Below are 21,933 nucleotides of genomic sequence, written 5' to 3' on the forward strand. Positions count from 1 at the left end.
CTAATAGAACTAATTTTTTTTGGTCAAATCTATTCAAAATTGCCTGAATTTTAAGGATCAGGCCTTAAAAGTCATAAAAAGTTATTTTTTTCTAATAGTATTTTTATGTTTTTTATAAAAAAAAAAAAACTATTTTACTATAGAAATGAGGATAGGGCAATACCCTATCCCCACTTCTCCTACTGGATGAACGAACTGACCAATAAATGTGGTTCAAATAAAGCTTAACAAGCTAAATTGACGACAAATTTTCCCATTTCAATCTATCCACGTATATCCTATATCCATTAGGTATCTAACCATACCTGAATCTGAATCCGAGGATGAGTTGAAGTTGGTGGTAGGACCCAAATCCGCCCAGGGATCTGTGGCTATCTGGCTTCGTACGCCACCTTAAATAGTTATTTATTGCATCATATCCTAGATAGACAGCTTTCCGCGGATATTAAAATAAAAATGATAAAATTAATGCCAATTTCAGGGTGGCCACAGACTTTTTTTCAAAATAGTATAAAATAGTATGCAAAAAAAAAGTAAATAGTATGCAATAGTATGTAAAATTTTTAAAAATAGTATGCAAATTTTTAAAAAATAGTATGAAATAGTATGCATTTTAAACAAAATAGTATGAAATAGCAGGCATTTAAAACACTACAGGGCCTTAAAATGTTGGTTAGCTATCAGTAATTTAAAATGTCCGTCTGTCCGTATGTCTTAGTTTGGGGGAAACGTGATTTTCTCGGCTCCTATAAAAGATAAAAGGCTGAAATTTTTAGACAACATTCCCATTATTAAGGAGCACAATTAACTATAAAACATCAATGGTGGTAGGACCGCTTTTTAGCAGGTTTTAGGCTATTTTTGTATTTTTCACATTTTTCTCCATATCTTTGGTGTTTATGGTCCGATTTCCAAAAATTTTTCAGTTATAGTATCAAAATTAAATTTCCTGTCGTCTCAAGAAAACAACTATGACGGTCAGACTGCCTTTAAGCAGGTTTTAGGCTATTTTTGTATTTTTCACATTTTTCTCCATACCTTTGGTGTTTATGGCCCGATTTCCGAAGTTTTTCAGTTATATATATCAAAATTAAATTTCCTGTCGTTTCAAGAAAACATCAATAGCGGTCAGACTGCCTTTTTGAAGGTTTTTGGCTATTTTTATATTTTTCCTCCTATCTTTGGTGTTTATGGTCCGCTTTTAAAAATTTTTGTAGTTAAATATATCAAAATTAAATTTCCCTTGGTTTAAGCATCCAGTGTGTAATTTACTTTGACCGTCAGTCTGTTAGTCATAGTACTGAAATATAAATATTAAGAAATGAAAAACAAATGTTGAAAAGGTTTCGTGATTTTTTCCTAATATACATGCTTTAAACAACTAATATCTAAATTCTTATTTATTTGTTTGTGCTTCGCTACTTATGGATGTTGTCATCCTTGTTGTTCATATATAGGACAATCCGGTCCAAAAGTATGTAGCGCAGCGATAACACTAAATACTGAAATAAAACTGATATACTAGATATGGCATATTTATTTAAAGTAGATCGACACATTCCAATAGTATACAATTGATTCTAAATTCTTAAAACCAGCCTATCTATGATTAGAAAGTACGTAGCATTTTTAACATTTTTCATATAGACAGTAGCTGCTCTATTTCAAGTTGTGTATGTTCAATTTATACTTTTTACGTCAATATATTGTCGCGACAGGTTATGTTCAGTATATTGTTTACCTTTACTACAGCTGGGAGTTTTTTTAAGTGCTTCTTTTCTATAAATAGGTTTTCATGTATGTCCGTCCGTACGTAACGGATAGCTCTTGACGATAATTTAGGTATGTTAAAGTTGTCCTATTGTTTTCAAACTGCATTATATAATGTCAGAAACCGTTAGATACTTTATAATTATTGTCAGTATGATTTAATTATGATTCAAAGGAAGATTAGCCACAATTTTATGAACGATTATTTTTAGTTTAATTTTTATCCTATAATATAAGTAGTAGGTAAGTTTGTTTTTCTAAAGCCAAAAGTATGTTGGTCCTAATCGGTTATACTTTTCAGCTAAGCTCATAAAAAACTTGGTTGGTTTTAAGCTATTTTCCTGAGGCGAGGGGCGAAGCAACAAGTGTTATGTAATTGATAAATCAACCCTATCATCTAATTGCAAAAGGGGGGGGGAGAAATGTGGTGACTCGTCACACGTGACATGACATACCAGCAATTTTATTTTGGGTGCTACTCCCTTAGTTTTAGAGATAATTGGGTGAAATCTTTTTGGTTGTGTCACTAATTACCCCAAGTTTTGGTATCTTTCAAAAAAAATCTTTATATTGAATGTAGAAATACCAATAACTTTCAATAAAGGTACAACAATCTGAACTGAAAGACTACTTTCTTCTGGAAACATTTCTAAAAAAAAATAAAGAAGCGATTTTGCCGTATTTTCACAGTAGCATTTGATAGGTTATTTTAGGTTAGGTAAGTGTTAATGATTGCCCCGCAGGGTTAGAGCCCCCCGCAGGGACTAGAAATAGGAGAAAAGATACTGTGAAAATGCGATGAAACCTGCTACTTGGCTCTTTTCATGATCAAAAAAATCAGTTTGTTTTAGTTACCTAAAAATTGAAGATTTATCTGAAATCCAAAGAAATAGTGGAAATAGTATGCAATTTTGAACAATAGTGGAAATAGCATATTTTTTTGGAATAGTTTGCATAGTATGCAAAAATAGTGGAAATAGTGGATATAGTGGAAATAGTATGTTTGTGGCCAGCCTGCAATTTTGTTAACAAATATCAATAAATATTACCTCCTGCGGAATCTTCGCCCCCACGTAGCCCAGATCTCCACTGCAGACATCAAATTTATTTTATTTAATTAATAATATGGACAGATTGTTCCTTCAATGTTCCCCTTTTGGCTGATTTAGAAAGTTTGTATCTGGATTATATCTATTACATTATAATTCGCATAATGTTCCATATTTACATGAAAATAATTACGCGCAAAAATATAAACAAAGATGATAAGTTCAAAAAATCAATCTTTGGTGATGAAAACAAGGGCCGGATTGTGTATTCGCCTTTGTACCTATAAAACTTAGGAACACTCTCTCGTCAACTAGGTGTCTTTCATCATGTCGCGTGTTAATGGTTATTTCATTTCAAATCATTTAAACAAAAGTAAGAGGATCAGTTTCTGTATTTGTGTCTGTTTCGTCACAGTAGTTACTAATGGGTCCTTAAAAGGTTTATTTTTTCTTACTTAAAAAAATTGAAAGTGGATGGGAGGGGGGAGTTCGCGTCCCACCCTCCCTCAACTTCTTAAGTGCCCCCAGAGGCCTCTAGGCGCGTAGCCGCTAAATAAATATAAAGTAGTAATGTTTTTTTGAAGCCAAAGATCTCAGAAACTACTAGTCCTAATGGGTAGTAATTTTCAGGAAAACGTTATAAATGTTTTAGGGTTGATCTAGGCTATTTTCCTTACCTCCCCCGCCATCCCTTAGAGGCAAGGGGAGAACCAATTATTCAAATATCAAACAAATAAAATTCCTGATCAGGGGTTGGGGTCTGACTCTTCCTATGTTCCTCGGCATCGCTTCCAAGCTCCTAAAGAAGGGTGTGCACTAAAATGGTTTGGGCGGGGGGGGGGGGGGATTCGGTTTACTCGAAAACCCTTAAAGCTAGAGTGAGCTAATTTCGGATTTTAGCTTCTGTAGGGCCAAATTTACTTTTAAGCTTATCGGTGACCGCTGCTCCCGCCGAAAACAGTCTTTTTCCGCCGCCGCCAAATTTTTTGTTCATTTCTCGCCGAATTAGGTAATTTGGAAACGTTTGAGACCATGTTTTTTATTTTTATTTTTCCCCCTTTTAATAACTAACCCTGTGGGGGGGACTTTTTTGAAGGGGGGGGGGGAATTTTTCATTTTTGGGGGGAGTTAGGGTGTCCCACCTCTCAAGAACATAGTTATAAACCTTACCGGGAACTATGAAAAGCTACCCTGTTAAGGAGAACCCGATCGGTTCAGCGGGTAGCGAAATCCTTCTGTACAGACACACAAACACACAGACAAACAGACATTCTGTTACTTTAGTATAAAGGTTAGTCTGCTTTGGTAATAAGTTTTAACACTACAAGTGTAAATGTTTGTTTGAATGTATACTGTTTGATCTTCGAGTTGGTTTTTATGGATGTTATCATCCTGAATCTATTGCAAATATTATCAAACCTTATGTTCGTTTTCAATATTTTCTTCTTTATTCTTTCTTTTACTTTTGTCTTTTTTCTTGCGAGATTTCAAAAAACCTAAAAAAATGTTAATTAATCATTGAACAATATATTTATTTTGTCGCGGATTTTACTTTTTCATCATTAGATATAAAGATAACATGCAACAATAGCTAAACAATTCATGCTTCTAATGCAGAAAAATCTAAAATATAAAGAAAGGGGGATTTATCATCAAGTAAGCCAAAATTATGAGTTTTCAAATGTCTAATGAACAAAAATTTACATTAATTTTTGTTCACTCGATGAAAAATCCCCCAACCACCTAATCAATCAATTATCATTCCACCAAACCCTAAAAGAAAGTGTTTAGCCTATCCTAAACCAATGCTAAATATTCTCATTCATGGTATAACATAGCTACATTCAGACATGCATATGTACAATATTTTTTAACTAGATTTTTTTCTTAAAAATCAAGTGTCACATTTTTTTGCCTTACAGCAAAAACAGAATAAAAGGCCTGAAAATAAGAATAGATAATCATGATACTTTTATTAAATAAAAAATATAGAACTATAAAATACTTCTAGCATTAAAAAACTGTTATATTTTAATGAAAGACTGATTCAATTCCAGTTAATTATATAAGGAAATATATAAATATATGTATACCTGTGACAAGCCATTGACGCTGGCATAAGGTAATCCAAATCTGGAACAATGGAGTGCAAAGGATTGTGGGGGAAGGGGGGGTTAAAACCTCCTAAAATAAATTTAGGGAGAAATCTCTCAACCATTCTTTCCCTCAAGGATTCATATACCTCTTGTGAATTGCTTTGCACGCCACTGACTAGCATGTTAGACTGTCATAGGTCACGATCTATACCTGGAACAGTTAACCTGTCAGTGTCCAAATATAAGTATACCTGAAACTGACTAGAAAGCTGGGCTGTCAAAAAGGGGAGTTATAGCAGAGATCCTGTTAGACTATACTAATATTTGCCAGATTCCTAGATCAGCAAAGGCCGTGAACTCTTTACCGGAAACAAATCAGTCTAACTTGCACAGGATTATTTATACCTGTAACCAACTTGCCTGACTGGCACGGGATGATCTATACCTGTAACCAACTTGCCTGACTGGCACGGGATGATCTATACCTGTAACCAACTTGCCTGACTGGCACAGGATGATCAAAACCTGTAACCAACTTGCCTGACTGGCACAGGATGATTTATACCTGTAACCTACTTGCCTGACTGGCACAGGATGATCTAAACCTGTAACCAACTTGCCTGACTGACACAGGATGATCTATACCTGTAACCAACTTGCCTGACTGACACAGGATGATCTATACTTGTAACAAATAACCTGTCCAACTATACCTGGGACTGACCAGCCTGCTAAGCTAGCATAGGGTGATCTGTGCTCATTAAGACTGGTTGTACTTGTTGTTTTTACTGCTTGCGTTGACACTGTCCAGACAAAATTCATTTGTTTACTATTTCGATCTTGTAAAACATGGACGATTTTGTATATGTGACAGAGATCTGAAGGGATAAGAAAATGAACTATACATGTACATTTCAATTATGATAAACTAAAGTACCCATTTCTTCTATAGATTAGAATAGCCTGTAGCAAAAAAAGCAAGATTCCATAAATGTAAATATTTTTTAGCCAAAAAATATGTAAACGTGTTTATAAAACTTTGGGTGCCTGTGTAACTTTCAATCCAATATCCCCTAACTCCCTGAACTGTGTTATTTGGTGCTAATGCTACTTAAAATAAAATCAAAATGAACTAAATTAAGCAACAATAAAAAAATTTTCCCGAAATTAAATATGTAGGTACTAAGTCAGGGATTTAAAGGGATAAGACAATGGATGATAAATTGACTTACATCCTCAATGATAATACACGAAATTACCCCTTCTGTAGATTAAAATTAGTGGTTGAAAAGTTGTACACTTAACTTAATGAACCAAACAATCAAAATTCACAAAATCCCCCAAAGTTGTTAAGCCAACGAATATGAGAATGTTATTATAAAACTTTGGGGACTAGTGTAATATAAACAGCCTATTGTCCCTTCTCTTTGGTACCAAGTTATTGCGTCATGTATGTAAACAAACAAGCCTGGAGTATCTATTGACAAGATTGGATTACTGTTGTTGGTTGAATGTTCATCCTGAGAACACAGGTGCCAAGCATGAAAACAGTTTTTAAAAGCGAAACTTTTCTATAATTAGGGTAGGTCCGTCCGTCCGTCCGTAACGGATAGGTTTTTTGTTAATTTAGGCATGTTAGAATTGTCCTATCGATTTCAAACTTTGCATGGTGATTCCTGTAGAAGTAAGGTACGAGTTAGAAAGCGTAACAACTCTTTAATCATTACCAGAATGTCCGTACGTACATTTTAAACATGTTGATTTTTTTTTACATTTTTAACAATGAATTTGTATGTGACCTAATTATCTGATTGGTCTGTTTTTTGGTATACTGATTCCTGGGACAACAAAGTACAATATTATAAGTGAAGCAACTCTATAATCAAGTCCTAAAAATGTAAGTATGTCCATAAACATTATCCTGTATTAAGCAGTTTTTTTTAACAAATTTACTTACAATTTTGCTTGGTCTTACCGTTTCAGAGCTTCGCTTTTATGGATGTTGTCATCCTTGTTAAATCAAAGAAGCATTGAGTCCATTCTTTATTTCACAGACCTCCAAGGACTTAAGCCAAAAATTAATAAATAAACATTCGGTATGTATTTTTCTAATCTGATATTTTAAAAGAAAACTAAAAAATTCCAATACTTTAGAATAAGCTTGTGCTTATAAAGATAGAACTATTGATACAAAACACATTTTTTTCTCTAATGACTTTATCCTTATCTAACATATTAGGTCCGTCAGTCAAGCGACAAAAGAATTCATATTCATATATAAAGGCTTTTTGATTTTTCTAGATTTTCTTTCTCACTTTTTTATGACCGAGTAACATCTAATCTGTAATTCACTTTGTTCCTTAGTCCATCCATGATTATTTTGTGCTTCACTACTTTTGATGTTATCATCCTTGTTTACAGTTTGAAAGTCATGCCAGGCACCCTACCTCAGTGCCACGCAGAGCTGCATGGCCTGACCAGGATGGAGATGTTATTGATGGTGGATGAGGAGAGGATGGGGACGAGACACTGATGTCCGGAGGGTCCACCTCCTTATCCTCTGACTGAAGGACGGCATCTAGAGAAGTTCCACCTAAAGGATTTACCTACACGCACTCCGTCTACTGATCACGGGTTATTATTTTTTGGCCTTCTTGGCGATGGCGTTTTTAAAGATGGCGTTTTTTGAGACATACCTTTTCATACACCACAAACATTTGTTGTTTTAGTTTTATGACGTCAGTATTTCTTTATTAGTGGGATAAAATAACTTATATTTGCAATATTATTACACAATACAATCTAATAAATAAGCTTTTATTTAAAATCAAATAGTCCATTAAATTTCATGAATGTCTGACTCTTGACACTGGACGCCATTATTCTGAGAAAAACAATTGATAGAAAAAATTGCAAAAAGCCTTTCTGGTTACAAAAAATATTTTTTTTATCATAACTATTATTAGCTCTAAGTTCATTTCTCGTCTTAACAAAAGAAGGATTATATATATTTGAAGTCCTAATTATTTGCGGACAAAACATATATTTACAGTTAAAGCAAAAGCTTTATAAGAGAATCATAAATTATCCAAAATGCTCATGCATTCATTACTTAGAGCATTACATAAAGGAGATCATTTTTTTGCGCATTTTCCGTAAAGTTAAGTGCAAGTCAAATGCGGTCATTAGGTCAAACTGTTCTTAATTTTGACCAAACGTATATTATAATTAAGAACAGTTTGACCTAATAAACACATTTGACTGGAAGCTTGCACCCAACTTTACGGAAAATTCACAAAAACGACCCCCTTTATCAAAGGGTAGGGAAGATGACCTCATAAAATAAAGATTGAATATTGATACACAGGGTTACAGATACACAAATACGATAGATAATAGCTAGATACAAAGAGATAGAAAACAAACATATACTTGTTTGTTTCATGCGCCTTTCCTTACAACATTCAATACTAGGGATGGGCCGGATATCTGGCGAAAGTTTTATATCCGGAAAATTAACGGATATCCGGCATACGAAATCAGCCAGATATCCGGTATCCGGCCAGATATCCGGCCCAACCCTATTACTTAATTACATTTTTTATTTCATGTACATTGGGGAATTGTAGTTAGAGAAGAAATATTTGAATACTCATAACAAGGGTTACAGGACAGACGCAGGAGTGACAAACGTCGTAGTGTACAAACGCAGGAGTATCTAGAAAATATTAAGTTAATTGAGTATTTCTATACAAGTAAGGTTAGGTTAAGATATGAATTTACAAACAAGCCCCCCGCAAGGGATATGCATTTAAAAAACCTAGAAGATGGTATAAAATAAGTTAGGTTCGGTTAAGTCGTTTGTCATAGGACCAAAATAGGCTTTTAGGACAGATTTTACTCACAATTGACTGAATTTCTTTTCTAATAACAAATCCTTTAAATTACCTAATATTACACAACAATACACCATACATAGGAGGGGCAACATGTAAGTAAATAACAATGCACAAAGTTGTATGTTAATAATCATCTCAAATGCAGGGATTTATGGACAAAGGGGGAGGTAGGTTGTGCTAAAATTCCGCAAAGGTGTGAGTTCTAAGGCTTAAAAACAGTAGTAGAACGATAATATTCACTAAATATAAATAAATAAAATTTTTTGTCTATGGTTCTATTAAATAAGGATTACACATATTTAGTGAATATTATCGTTCTACAACTGTTTTAAAGCCTTAAAACTCACACCTTTACGGAATTTTTTAACAACCTAAGCTACCACCCCCTTAGTGAAGATAAATTAATCTTCTCAAAACTTTTTCTTGATGAAAATGTTCTTTTTAACGTTTAATAAAAGTAACTGAATGTCTATTCTCTGTGTGTATGTCTGTCTGTCTTTAGCGCAGAATCTTGCCAACCGCTGAACCAATATGGTTCTCCTTTACAGTAAAGCTTCTTATAGGATAAGGAAATTTACAATTATTTTGGGGATGGTAACTCAAACCTCCCAAGAGAAATTGCCTATAGAAAAAAATAACCCCATAGAAAGTAATTTCTTTTTTTTAATAAAACTAAATTGAAAGTTGGGATCCGTTTCCCAATTTATTATTTAAGATTTGAAAAGAAAAAGTAAAAAAAAACTTTTTTGGGGGGGGAGGGGGTGTGCCCCCCTCTTATTTTTATTTTAAGTTAAAAAAAATTAACAAAATTTTTTTCGGGGGGGAATTTTTTCTACCCTCCCCCAAAATAGTTATAAACCTTCCCGGGACCTATGAGAAGCTACCCTGTTAAGGAGAACCCGATCGGCTCAGCGGTTAGCGAGATCCTTCGGTACAAACACACAAACAGACATCCTGTTACTTTAGTATAAGGATTGTTTACAACGCTAAAACTACAAGTAAGATGTGTTTATCAGTATACAACTTGTGTGTAAGTAAAGGGTATTATAACCAAACCATTCGTTCATATACATGCTCAACATTCTCTGCAACCTTGCCCTTGTCACCTATCTTCTAACCCTTACCATACCCCCGTGATCCTAAACCAGGAACTTGGTACATATACTCGATTTTAATCATTAATGTTTGTGTTTTTCTTAATTCATAAAAACTAGCTGGTGTTCACTTGGCATATATTGGGGAGGGAGGTCACTGGGTCAGTAAAATAGCCTTAAACCATCCCAAGACTTGGATTTGAAAGTTTAAAAAACGATTTTCAAAACTTAAGAAAATTAATAAATCATTTTATAAAACAATTAAATTAAGGAATCAATTTTAAAAATTGTTTTCAAAATAACTGTACAATTCATTTTAAAGGGGGGGGGGGGGGAATGTGGTGACTCGTCACACGACATACCAGCAATTTTATTTTGGGTGCTACTCCCTTAGTTTTAGAGTTAATTGGGTGAAATCTTTTCGGTTGTGTCACTAATTACCCCAAGTTTTGGTATCTTTAAAAAAAAACGGCGGTGGGACCGCCGCTCCCGCCGTCACCAAAAAATTTTTTTATTGCATTTCTCGCCGATTTGGGCAATTTGGAGTCATTTGAGACCATGTTGTTTTTTTCAAAAATTTTTGCCCTTCTTCTGTGCTTTTAAAGATATTGAAACAAAATTTTTTAGGTAGTGTTCCGGAGCAGCAACATTTTTGGTGGAGCCGGAGCCGGGGCCGTATTTTCGTTAAAAACGGCTCCGGCTCCGGATTAGCTAAAAATGATTTTTTAAAGTAATATTATAATTTGGCAACGGTCTATTTCCATATAATAAACTGAAAAACTATTGTTACTTAACAAATAGACACACATCCTTCTACTTTTATATAGCTTTAATCAAATAAAAGCAAAATATTTTATATTATTTATTTTATTTTATCAAATTCAATACCTAATGAAAAAAAATTGATATATCAATTTTAAGGTAGTAAATTATACGGCTCCGACACCCTGGTCTCCGCCACCTAAAATTTTTTTATTGCATTTCTCGCCGAATTAGGCTATTTGGAATCATTTGAGGCCATGTTATCTTAAATACAGTACTTCTCCTGTGATTTTGAAGATATTGAAACAAAATCTTTTTAGGTTGGTAAGTAAAAAATATTTGAATTTAAGAAAACGGTGGCGGGACCGCCGCTCCCGCCGTCCGCCGCCGTCAAAAAAAAATATTGCACTTCTCGCCGAATTAGGCAATTTGAAATCATATGAGACAATGTTATTTTTTTCAAAAAATATTTGCCTTACAAGCAACCTTGCTCCCGCCATCCGCCGCCGCCGCCGGCGTTTTTCGCCACCAACCCAAAAAAATTTAAAAAAAAACATGGTCTCATGTGATTCTAAATTGCCTAATTCGGCGAGAAATGCAATATTCTTTTAGGGCGGCAGCTGAAAACGGCGGCGGACGGCGGGAGCGGCGGTACCGCCGACATTTTTGATTCAAATATTTTTTACTGACCTACCTGAAAAGATTTTGTTTCAATATCTTTAAAAGCACAGGAGTAGCACTGAATTTAAGATAAACCGCAGGGTTGCTTGTAAGGGCAAAATTTTTTGAAAAAAACAACATGGTCTCAAATGACTCCAAATTGCCCAATTCGGCGAGAAATGCAATAAAAAAATTTTTTGGTGGCGGCGGAAAACGGCGGCGGACGGCGGTCCCGCCGCCGTTTTTTTTGAAAGATACCAAAACTTGGGGTAATTAGTGACACAATCAAAAAGATTTCACCCAATTATCTCTAAAACTAAGGGAGTAGCACCCAAAATAAAATTGCTGGTATGTCGTGTGACGAGTCACCACATTTATCCCCCCCCCCCCTTTTTCTTAATTTTAAATCTATGATTTTCTTCATAACTTCTAATAACTATAAATCAAACTTTAAACAATAAAAATGATCCAGTAATATCTGTTATATGGAAAAAAAATTAAGCTTTATATTAGATTGAAGTGCAGAATTATCCAGTTTTGAAACCAGATTTTAGTAAAACAAAATAGAAAATATAGATTTTTTAAATACATTTTTATGGAAACAAATAATCCTTTTGAAATATTATTGGAGGGAGGGGAAATTGGACTGTAAATTATTATGAAAACCAAAGATTTAAAATCTCGCTATCTCATTCGCTGGTAATCTAAAACTTGTTTGGATCAAAATAGCAGTGATTAATTTTTTTTCAACCAATCTAGAGGGGTTGGTCTTGTTGATCATCATTGGGGATGTAAATGACAATCAATGTATCGTTGCTTCCACTCTAATCCAGTGTATTGCAAAAAGATTCACTAGGGTCGAATGAAAGGAATGAAAAAAGAAAAGACATTCCTAATTTCAATTTAAAAAAGGGGGTGCCCACTGCCAACAACTCCCCCTCTGCCCGCGTAAGCTCTAAACTGTAACTTAACACAAACATAACATGATAAAAATCTCGGTACAAAATTAGAAAAATTTCTCTTTCAATCTATCAAATCAACACAAACTAGTGGCTACGCCCCCCACAGACCAATAGGGCACTTTAGGAGGGTGTGTGGGGGGGGGGGGGAGGGGGAAAGTCGACTTCCCAACATTTTCGTTTTTAGTTAAACAGAAAAATTAGATTTTTTTTTTTTTTTGGGGGGGGGAGGAGTCATTTTTTAAGGCGCGATTTCTCCAAGGAGGGTGGTGGTACCCCAATCCAAAATAGTTGTAAACCTTTCCAGGACCTAAAAGAAGCTATCTTATCGGTTCAGCGGACATCCTTCGGTACAGATAGACATCCTGTTACTTTTAAAAGAAGGCTAAAACTACAATCACCAATACTACCACCATCACCATAAAATTACATACATAGGCTTTTAAGAATAAATATCAGGTTTCGGGAGTAGGAAACCCGAGCAATAACTATTTAGGGGTAAATATTCTCTTAAATACACATTAAAAACATATTACCTACTAACACAAAGAATGAGAAATGTATACCCCTCAACCGAAATAAGAATTTATTTAAATTCAAAGATTACTTCAAGTTAGATTAATAATAATCTTGAAAATATGGGATAAATTAATCTTACTATTATATAATCTTTGAATTAAATAAAGAAAAGGAATTCATATTACAAATCGCAGAACAGGAACGCCAAAGATTTGACATACAGAAACTTCATCTAGGTTTTTTTAAAATTCATTAAACAAAAACTCTTTGGATATTTCTTAGATCTTAATCCGTCCGGTTCTACGAATTGTTCCATAGAACATTATATCTTAATTTGACATCTTCTTAGGAAAGGATACCCTATCTTAAAGAAAACCTAATTTGCCTCCAACTTGTGGAATAAAAATAACAATCTTAAAGAAAATTCTACTTTTGACTGTTGGAAATGTTAGAGAAAATTAGTTTTTCTTCAGTAGTCGTATCCCTCTCAAAACAACTTCTACTGTATTACCCCTACCTGTGGATAGCTCTTTCTTGGACATGGAAGTTACGGACAACCTGTCAGAATTTCCAGATCTAAATAGGAGAGTTCTATGAAGAATAGGTATAAAAAAATTATAAATAACTTATCACAGTTCCTTTCAGTTGTAAAGATACTCTTTGACTCAATTGTATCACTGTACTTTACATTGTCCTTATGGCTTAAAGAAAATATAATTTTCTCGGTTACTGATAAAAGTAAACATATGATTTTGATTTTTTTTGTGACGACTCCTATGCTCTATAAACTTAAAAGTAATTCAATTGAACATTTATAAAGGTAAATGGATGAAATTATTTATGAAGAATCTTATGACCGTTTTAAACATGTACTCTTTAAAAAAAGAACTACTGCTACTATGCAGATTTATGTGGGGAAAGTGCAATTTTCTCAGCCTCCAGATAAGATAGTCAGTGGACCCCTACCTGTCCGAAATATCAGAAGGAGGACCGCCACTGGTAGATTTGATAGCCTCTGTAAATTCTATCCTGCTCGGTTTTACCAATCCTTCACAGCATGTTTACATTAATATTGGCTGATAAATTTATCCACAAAAGATATATTGAGATTTTAACCTCTTTTCAAGGTTGCAATTTTGTATATTTAGGGTCAGCGCGTCTGTCCCCATGTCCGTAACTGAATGCTCTAGTAGCTACTTTGAATTAGAAATGACCCATAAACGATGATACCTGTCACAATTAGGCTTAGTCTAGAAAGAGAATCAAATTTATACTTGTCACCAGATAGCCAGGCATGATTGTAGGTTTTTGTAGAGTTAAGGTATTAGCCTTTTTTTCATGATAGTCCTATTATTTCAACTAGCGGCTACGCCCCTAGAGGCCTCTAGGGAAAAGTAGAATTGTTTCTTTTCAATCTATTTTAAAATCAGCTATTTACCAAAAATATTTTTCTCGCCGAAAGATGGTGTTAGTTATATTTTTATCTATTTGCAAAAATACCCGAAGAGCGGCGTTTTTTTATTTTTATAATTTTTTGTTGATTTTTTATGGGAATCGATGGTGTTACCCTAACCCCCCCACCCCCCCTCCCCCACCAAATAGTTCTAAAGCTTCCAGGGACCAATGAGAAGCTACCCTGTTAAGGATAACTCGATCGGTTCAGTGGTTAGCGAGATCCTTCTGTACAAACATAAGACAAACAGATATCCTGTTACTTAAAAGGATTTTTAGATTCCATGGATAAAAAAACATCCTGTTTTAAACAATTTTACGACAGACTAAATTTAATATTTTTTGTAGTTTCCTGTAACATTTGGAAATAAGTAAAGACACTAAATCCAAATTTAATGTTCCTGTATGTTTCTGGAGAACAAATTGTTCCAGCATTCCCTCCACTGTGTTCTGTACAAGTCCTTGCTCTAGTTCCAGGTTTACCTACAAATTTATACATAGGACTCCAATTATCTAGGTAGGATTTATAAGTAGTTTGAAAACTACGTGGTAGAATAATTTTTTCAATTATGGCTTTGAATCCGATAATATCCGCTGTATTAGAACTGGTTCTTAGCAATACTGAAAAATTATGTATTGCATCGTATTACATCGATTTTTCTACGAATATAAAATGTACAATCACAAGATTAAAACCAGTTTTTTTTTTATTAACAAAACTGGTTGTACAATTACATTTTTATATCCGCGGAAAGCTGTTCATAACACTATGCGATAAATAACTATTATTGTGTATTAGTAATATTGATCATGCTGGAATGGGCAATTCAAAGATTTTGACATTATTTGATCACATAGCAAAAGGGGGACTATCCACGAACGAGAGCAAGTGATTCTAAGCACCTTCTAGCAGTGATTCTAAATGATTTTTTAGTGAATATACTAGAGTTATATTCAATATCATTATATCGATTTAAAAAAATAAGTTTTACCATGGTTTTATATGAAAAAAAGCCTTAAAATGTTAGGAATTGTTTATGACTAAATATCATCGAATTTTTTGTTGAGTTCAAACTGCTGTGACACAAAACTAAGCTTTTTTTTTTAAAAAAGTGTTAATTTAGATAAAGGGATAAAAAGGATGTCTGTGTCTAACTTGTAATATTCTTAACATTTTTATTAGTGTACTTTCGTAATTTACAGCATTTGATTATGTTTTGGCGTGTTATTTTATTTGAACAGTTAATCATTTGATGATATTTCATAAAAAAATACTTGGGTAACATTTCAAAGTTTTATTGATAAAAATTATGGTGAAACTTATTTTTTTTAAAATTGATATATTAAAATTAAACATTACCCTAGGATAATCATTGCTGGAAGGTGCTTAAAATCACTTGCACTCGTTCGTGGATAGTCCCCTTTAAAATTTCTCTCTCACCTTCGAGTTCGAAGTAGGGTTGGGCCGGATATTTTTTTGGCCGGATACCGGATATCCGGCTGATTTCAAATGCCGGATATCCGATATCCGGCAAATATCCGGTTATCCGGCCAAATTACCGGATATCCGGCCGGATAACCGGCCAAATTACTAAATATTAAAGTATCAAAAAAGGATATAGTCCCTTTCGTGGCAACGTACCATAAGGGGCGATTCGTTGTATTTTTAAAATTGCTTTTAATAGGTTATTTTAGGTTAGGTTAGGTTATATTTGGTTAGGTGATTACCCCGCAGGGTTAGGCAATTGGCCCCGCAAGGTTAGAGTTCCCCGTGAGGGGCTAGAAATAGGAGGAAAGCTACTGTGAAAATACGAATAATCTCTCCTTAAGGGGCGTTGCCACGAAAGGGACTATACCAGAAAAAAAATTTCTTTATAAACTGGTGTTTTTTATTATACTGCGGCTGTGTCCCTAGTATCTATGAATATTAGAAGGGACATGAAAGTGCAAAATAACTTAAAACCTTACAACGACTTTTTTTATAAAAATTAAACATCCTAAAGGAGAACCATCGGTTCAGAGGTTAGCGAGATCCTTCGCTACAGACAAAAAAAGATTACTATTTTATATAATTGGATAAAATTAAGGTTAAAACTTAAAAATTAAATAACTATTAAATGATCTTTTTTCTTAGCAAATAAATCTAATTAACTAAACTGCGAACCAAAAAAAATAGGCAAATCCGAATTTTCAAAATGGCAGCTTCATTATTCGTTTGGGACGAATTTACTCTAAATATAATATGTAGATGCATCTTTTTGTTACAAGTTTCCACCGTTGATATTTTATTAATCAGCACCAATTAAGCACAAGATCTCAAAAACAGCATTTTGGGTAAAAACTGGTGAACCAAAAAGATATGCAAATCCAAAACAAATCAATGGAAAAACGATTTTTTTGAACTTTTCTTCTGTTTTAAAGATTGATTCTGATAAATTCACAATTTTTTAGGGGATTTATGCATTAATTATTATGAAATGTAGTATAAGGTAGAAATTAATGATTTTTTAAAATAAGAAATATTAGAAATAGTGATGGGAATCCGGATCCGGAATCCGAATCCGGAATCCGCCAAATTTTCAGCCAATTTAGGAATCCGAATCCGGATCCGGAATCCGTTTTTTATAGCGGATTCCGGATTCTAAATTGGTAGGCTAAAATTACCGTCTTTTTTCTTACAACTCCCTCTGTTTGAAGGCAAAGATCAAAAAAAAATTTCTACATAACAAATTTTAATAATTACTAATGTGATGTAAATGTTTTAGTTATGCTGGAAGTCAACACTTTAAACAAATCAAGGCTTCAACCAAGTAACATAGTGATAAATTAACGAAAAAAGATATCCCTCTGTGACAGACGGCCTTTTAAAATACTGCTAGAATCCGGAATCCGAATCCGGAATCCGCCAAAAATAAGAATCCGGAATCCGCAAGAATCCGTCACTTTTTTTGACGGATTCCTTCAGAATCCGGAATCCGAATCCGGCCCAAAAATTCGACGGATTCCCATCCCTAATTAGAAAAAAAGAAATTCAAACCCTATCACTTTAGAGGTCAGCTGCTGACCTCCAGCTTAATGGATGTAGCCTAATACATGTTAAAGATAAAAATTACCATAAAAAGTATACAAAAATGCTTTTGAATGTGTTAAAAAAAAACATTTTAAAATCTTGATTTTGAGGATGATGTCCTTTCAGATGCTCCTATTGGTGATGATGGTGAGCCAAATGTTATCTAAGTACATGTCAATTACAACAACTTGTCTATCAACCTATGTACCATTTTTTGTAGTCATAGCAATCTCCAATGGAGCCAACCGACAAGAAATATAAACATCTTCTAAAAACGACAGTATTTACCTTATGCATTGGAGTAATTAAAATTGCAATTTTTTTCTTTTTTAATACTGCTTTGCTGAGGCTGCTATGAATACAAAAATTGGACCATAGTTCAATATATAAGTTGTCATCATGGTCATGCACTTTGATAACATTTGGCTCACCATCACTACCCATATGAGCATCTTAAAGGCCATCATTCTCAAAATCAAGATTTTAAAATGGATTTTTTTAACACATTAAAAATCATTTTTGTATACTTTTGGGAGTAATTATTATTTTCAATATGTATTTACCTTCATCCATAAGACTGGAGGTCAGCAACTGTCCTCTAAAGTGATAGGGGTCGAATTTCTTTTTTTCTAATATTTCTTATTTTTAAAAATCATTAATTTCTACCTTATACTACATTTCATAATAATTAATGCATAAATCCCTTAAAAAATTGTTAATTTATCAGAATCAATCTTTAAAACAGAAGAAAGGTGCAAAATAATCGTTTTTCTATTGATTTGTTTTGGATTTGCATATCTTTTTGGTTCACCAGTTTTTACCCAAAATGCTGTTTTTGAGATCTCGTGCTTCAGTGGTGCTTATTAATAAAAAATTAACGGTGGAAACTTGTAACCAAAAGATGCATCTACATTTTATATTTACAGTAAAATCATCCTAAATGAATATTAAAGCTGCTATTCTGCAAATTCAGATTTGCCTATTTTTTTGGTTCGCAGTTTATTACTAACCTCAATCTGTAATATCAACCCCTAACGGTTGGAGGATGGGCGGGGAGGTGGAGTTGAATGCCTGCCCCCCCCCCCACTCCTCTGTTTTTTTCTATTCCATTTTCTGTGTATTAAAGGTAGAGGGCTATAACTGAGTGACTTTCGAAATATGGGTATGACACATAACTGAGAGTTGAAATTTTTTTAATACCTCCATCCTGGCGGGCACAGGATGCCAGCAAATCTGGTAAGGTCATTCAGGTAAAATGTAAAAATATTTTTTTACTTAAACAAAGCATTTGATGTTATCTAATATTAAAATATCCTATAGTCGTACATCCTCATATGTAATATAGGTGTTCAAGTCGATTTCAGGTTCAGGTATAATCCTGGAAATCCTGAACCTCCAGAAATCTTTAAACGGTTCCTGTGACCGCAAATTTTTACTTGAAGATTTCAAATTCTAAACTTTTTTATATCTTCATGACATATTACAATTTCATAAAATCCGTTGCCGTTTACCTGCCAACCGTCGGTTTGCGGCTGGCAGCTGCCGAGTACTGCTGCCACCGCCAAAATTTATGTTTTGAGATTTCTAATATAAAATTTACATAAAGATAAACATATTCAGAAAAAATTGTTCTTCTAGCTTTAATAATAAGAAAATTAAAGCCATTTAAGATTTAAAAAAAAACAGAGATTTTTGTTGTAAAATATAAAAGATTATATTGCCGGATATCCGGCCGGATAGTTTCAATATCCGGTATCCGGCCGGATATCCGGCCACACCGGATATCCGGCCCAACCCTAGTTCGAAGAAGGTGAAAATACAATTTTTGCCATGTAATCATTAATATGACAGAATAACGTGGAAACCTACTCCCGAATGTACGATAATATTACAAAAGTCAAAAATACGATAAAATCATTATGGAAACAGTTATCTTTTCGGTTAAGGTGAAAAACTTGAAAAAGTACATATATCAATCAAATTAAACAGTAGTGGCACGCCAATAAAAAAAATGCCTGGTCGATCACAGATATCCCACCTCTTATTTTAAAAAAAAATCCAATATAACAGGGATTGCAGTTTTTCGTTGGTTTGTTTTTTTACATTAGGGTAAGTTCCACTCATCCTGCAGGGTTCTTATAAAAATAACAATGCCTAACCTTTCCAATTTCATTGTGGTTGTCATCCAGGTTATCAATGTAGGTTTGAGTAAAGTCTATCATTTGGGTTAGGTACAGAGTCTCAGCCTTAATAGATAGATTATTTAGTGACAATTAAAAGGGGTAGTTGCATGAAGTGCATTTAAACTTGAATTTAGTGAACTGCATTTTTTTTCAGTTCAATAGTTTAAAATACATCTATAGGACATAAATTTGAAAGAATTTTAATTTTCTACCAGGTAGTTTAAAAATATCAAAACTTGAAAATCATATTTTTTGGGTATATGCAACATAAATGGCTATCCTGTTTTATCAAAAACAGCATGAAGACTATTTTGGTGGTGCCTAATTGATTACAATTTATTGTAATACAAAATTATAAATATTAAATAGTATTCTTGTAACTTATGCTTGCTATCAAACTTTTTTTTAAATGCACTTCATGCAACTATCCCTTTAGATACATACACATATTAAAGAATATGAAGATATATGAAGTATTGACACATAAAGAGAAAAGACATACTTCTCAGATAGAAGATGAATAGATATAGATTACATTAAAGTAAATAATAATCGCTTATTTCTATTACAATGGGATACAAGACAAAAGTACTAAAATTGCTTTGCCCCTAACCTCTATGATAAACCAGGGGAGATCAGAAAAATATCCTTTTACCACGCAAACATATCAAGCTTTCCCCCCACCAATTTGACCAGCAATTTTCGAGATCTTTAGCTCCAGACAAAAAAAAAGCCTTACTACATACATTCATAGAAAGACGTACCTGCTGAAAGTGTTTGCAAGACGAGGCCATTTTAACTTCAAAATCATCCAGAATAACTGAGTATTTTTCCACCAACGTCCTTTTGTATGTTACATTTAAAAAAGGCCTTAATATGGAGGGGGGGGGTAGATATACCACACTTTTCTGGGATCTTGCTGAGTCAAGTATCAACTGTTGGGAATATCAAAGGATGACTCCATGCAAAATTTGAGCCGGATCCGGCCAAAACCGGCCGTAAATTTTATGAAAAACCGTTTTTTTCCGGTTTTTAGGGGGTATCTGTAAATCGATTCAGCTGGAGCAAAACCGGTTAGAGGTACAACAAATTTTACTTCACATGAAATTTAGCCAATGCAATTGCCTACAAAAATGTACTTCATCATCAACTTGATTGGACAACTCTTTCCCCTCCTAAATGTCCATTAAAACCTTGGAAACGGCAAAAATCGCCAAAAATCACGCCTTCGGCGGCAAATAACGGCTAAACGGTCAGCCGGAGGCGAATGAAACATAAATAAAGAAATGTCTGCCTCAAAAAGTTGTTCAACATCAAAGAGATGCTTGAAGTCTCTAAAACGACTCCTTCCCCTCCTTTAAGGGGAAAAACTGAAAAAACGTGATTTTCAAAAGTATGCCCACTTCGTGGGTGTGGGGGGCACTGAACCCGTCACCCCAGGGTCACCAAATATAAAGTCTAGGCGGCCCACAATGCTGAATTTTCACCAAGTGAAAGTCTTGTGTCATTATCTTTTATGAGAAAAAAGTTATTAATTAATTAAAATTTCAAATTGTGATTTTTTGATGGATTTCTTTGATGAAATGACAGGCTGGTCAATTTTTAGGCAATTTTTTGCTGTTTTCGGCCCGCCACGCCCAAACGGTTTGAGATAATCTCACGGGACCTTTTGCCCGACCTAAGCCTGGTTATTTGTAAGGTCTAAGAAAAAAAAATCCCGGATTGGATGAAGCACGACGTCGCTGCGTGCCGTCAAAAATTGCTGGTCGGCTCATTTTGCCCCCTCAAACCCTCACCTCGTGCCATTTTTCTGTGTAAAGATTTTAATTATAATCTTTTGCGTAAGTCTGTTTTTTTCCCTAGACCTCACAAATAACCAGACTTAGGTTGGGCAAAAGGTCCCGTGAGATTATCTCAAACCGTTTGGGCGTGACAGCCCAAAAACCGCAAAAAATGGCCTAAAAATTGACCAGCCCGTCATTTCATCAAAGAAATCCATCCAAAAATCACAATTTGAAATTTTAATTAATTAATAACTTTTTTCTCATAAGAGATAATGACACAAGACTTTCACTTGGTAAAAATTCAGCATTGTGGGCCGCCTAGACTTTATATTTGGTGACCCTGGGGTGACGGGTTCAGTGCCCCCCACACCCACGAAGTGGGCATACTTTTGAAAATCACGTTTTTTCAGTTTTTCCCCTTAAAGGAGGGGAAGGAGTCGTTTTAGAGACTTCAAGCATCTCTTTGATGTTGAACAACTTTTTGAGGCAGACATTTCTTTATTTATGTTTCATTCGCCTCCGGATGACCGTTTAGCCGTTATTTGCCGCCGAAGGCGTGATTTTTGGCGATTTTTGCCGTTTCCGAGGTTTTAATGGACATTTAGGAGGGGAAAGAGTTGTCCAATCAAGTTGATG

The 21,933-nt window shown here is 34.3% G+C and overlaps 1 protein-coding gene across 6 annotated transcripts in view; it reads right to left on the minus strand.

The window, feature by feature from the left end:
- The window catches only part of LOC145305236 (F-BAR domain only protein 2), a 65,384-nt gene that overhangs the window by 35,033 nt on the left and 8,418 nt on the right, over positions 1–21,933 (minus strand). For 4 of the 6 annotated variants that reach the window (XR_013874538.1, XR_013874537.1, XM_080146832.1 and 1 more), the window contains exons 9-20: positions 20,278–20,354; positions 19,490–19,576; positions 14,660–14,743; positions 13,775–13,854; positions 13,326–13,384; positions 7,363–7,508; positions 6,384–6,435; positions 5,629–5,718; positions 4,239–4,315; positions 3,562–3,618; positions 2,820–2,859; positions 306–392 (exon numbers count right to left, since the gene is read on the minus strand). Coding sequence is in view for 4 of the 6 variants with exons in the window: in XM_080146832.1 (XP_080002958.1) it covers positions 306–392; positions 2,820–2,859; positions 3,562–3,618; positions 4,239–4,315; positions 5,629–5,718; positions 6,384–6,435; positions 7,363–7,508; positions 13,326–13,384; positions 13,775–13,854; positions 14,660–14,743; positions 19,490–19,576; positions 20,278–20,354 (936 nt within the window). In the remaining 2 variants the exon portion in view is untranslated. The remainder of the gene's footprint in view (positions 1–305; positions 393–2,819; positions 2,860–3,561; positions 3,619–4,238; positions 4,316–5,628; positions 5,719–6,383; positions 6,436–7,362; positions 7,509–13,325; positions 13,385–13,774; positions 13,855–14,659; positions 14,744–19,489; positions 19,577–20,277; positions 20,355–21,933) is intronic. The other 2 variants (XM_080146831.1, XM_080146833.1) reach the window with 2 other exon arrangements.

The sequence above is a fragment of the Acartia tonsa genome, chromosome 14 (assembly GCF_053477335.1).
Source record: "Acartia tonsa isolate MP-2025a chromosome 14, ASM5347733v1, whole genome shotgun sequence".
In the NCBI taxonomy this organism is placed as follows: Eukaryota; Metazoa; Arthropoda; class Copepoda; order Calanoida; family Acartiidae; genus Acartia; species Acartia tonsa.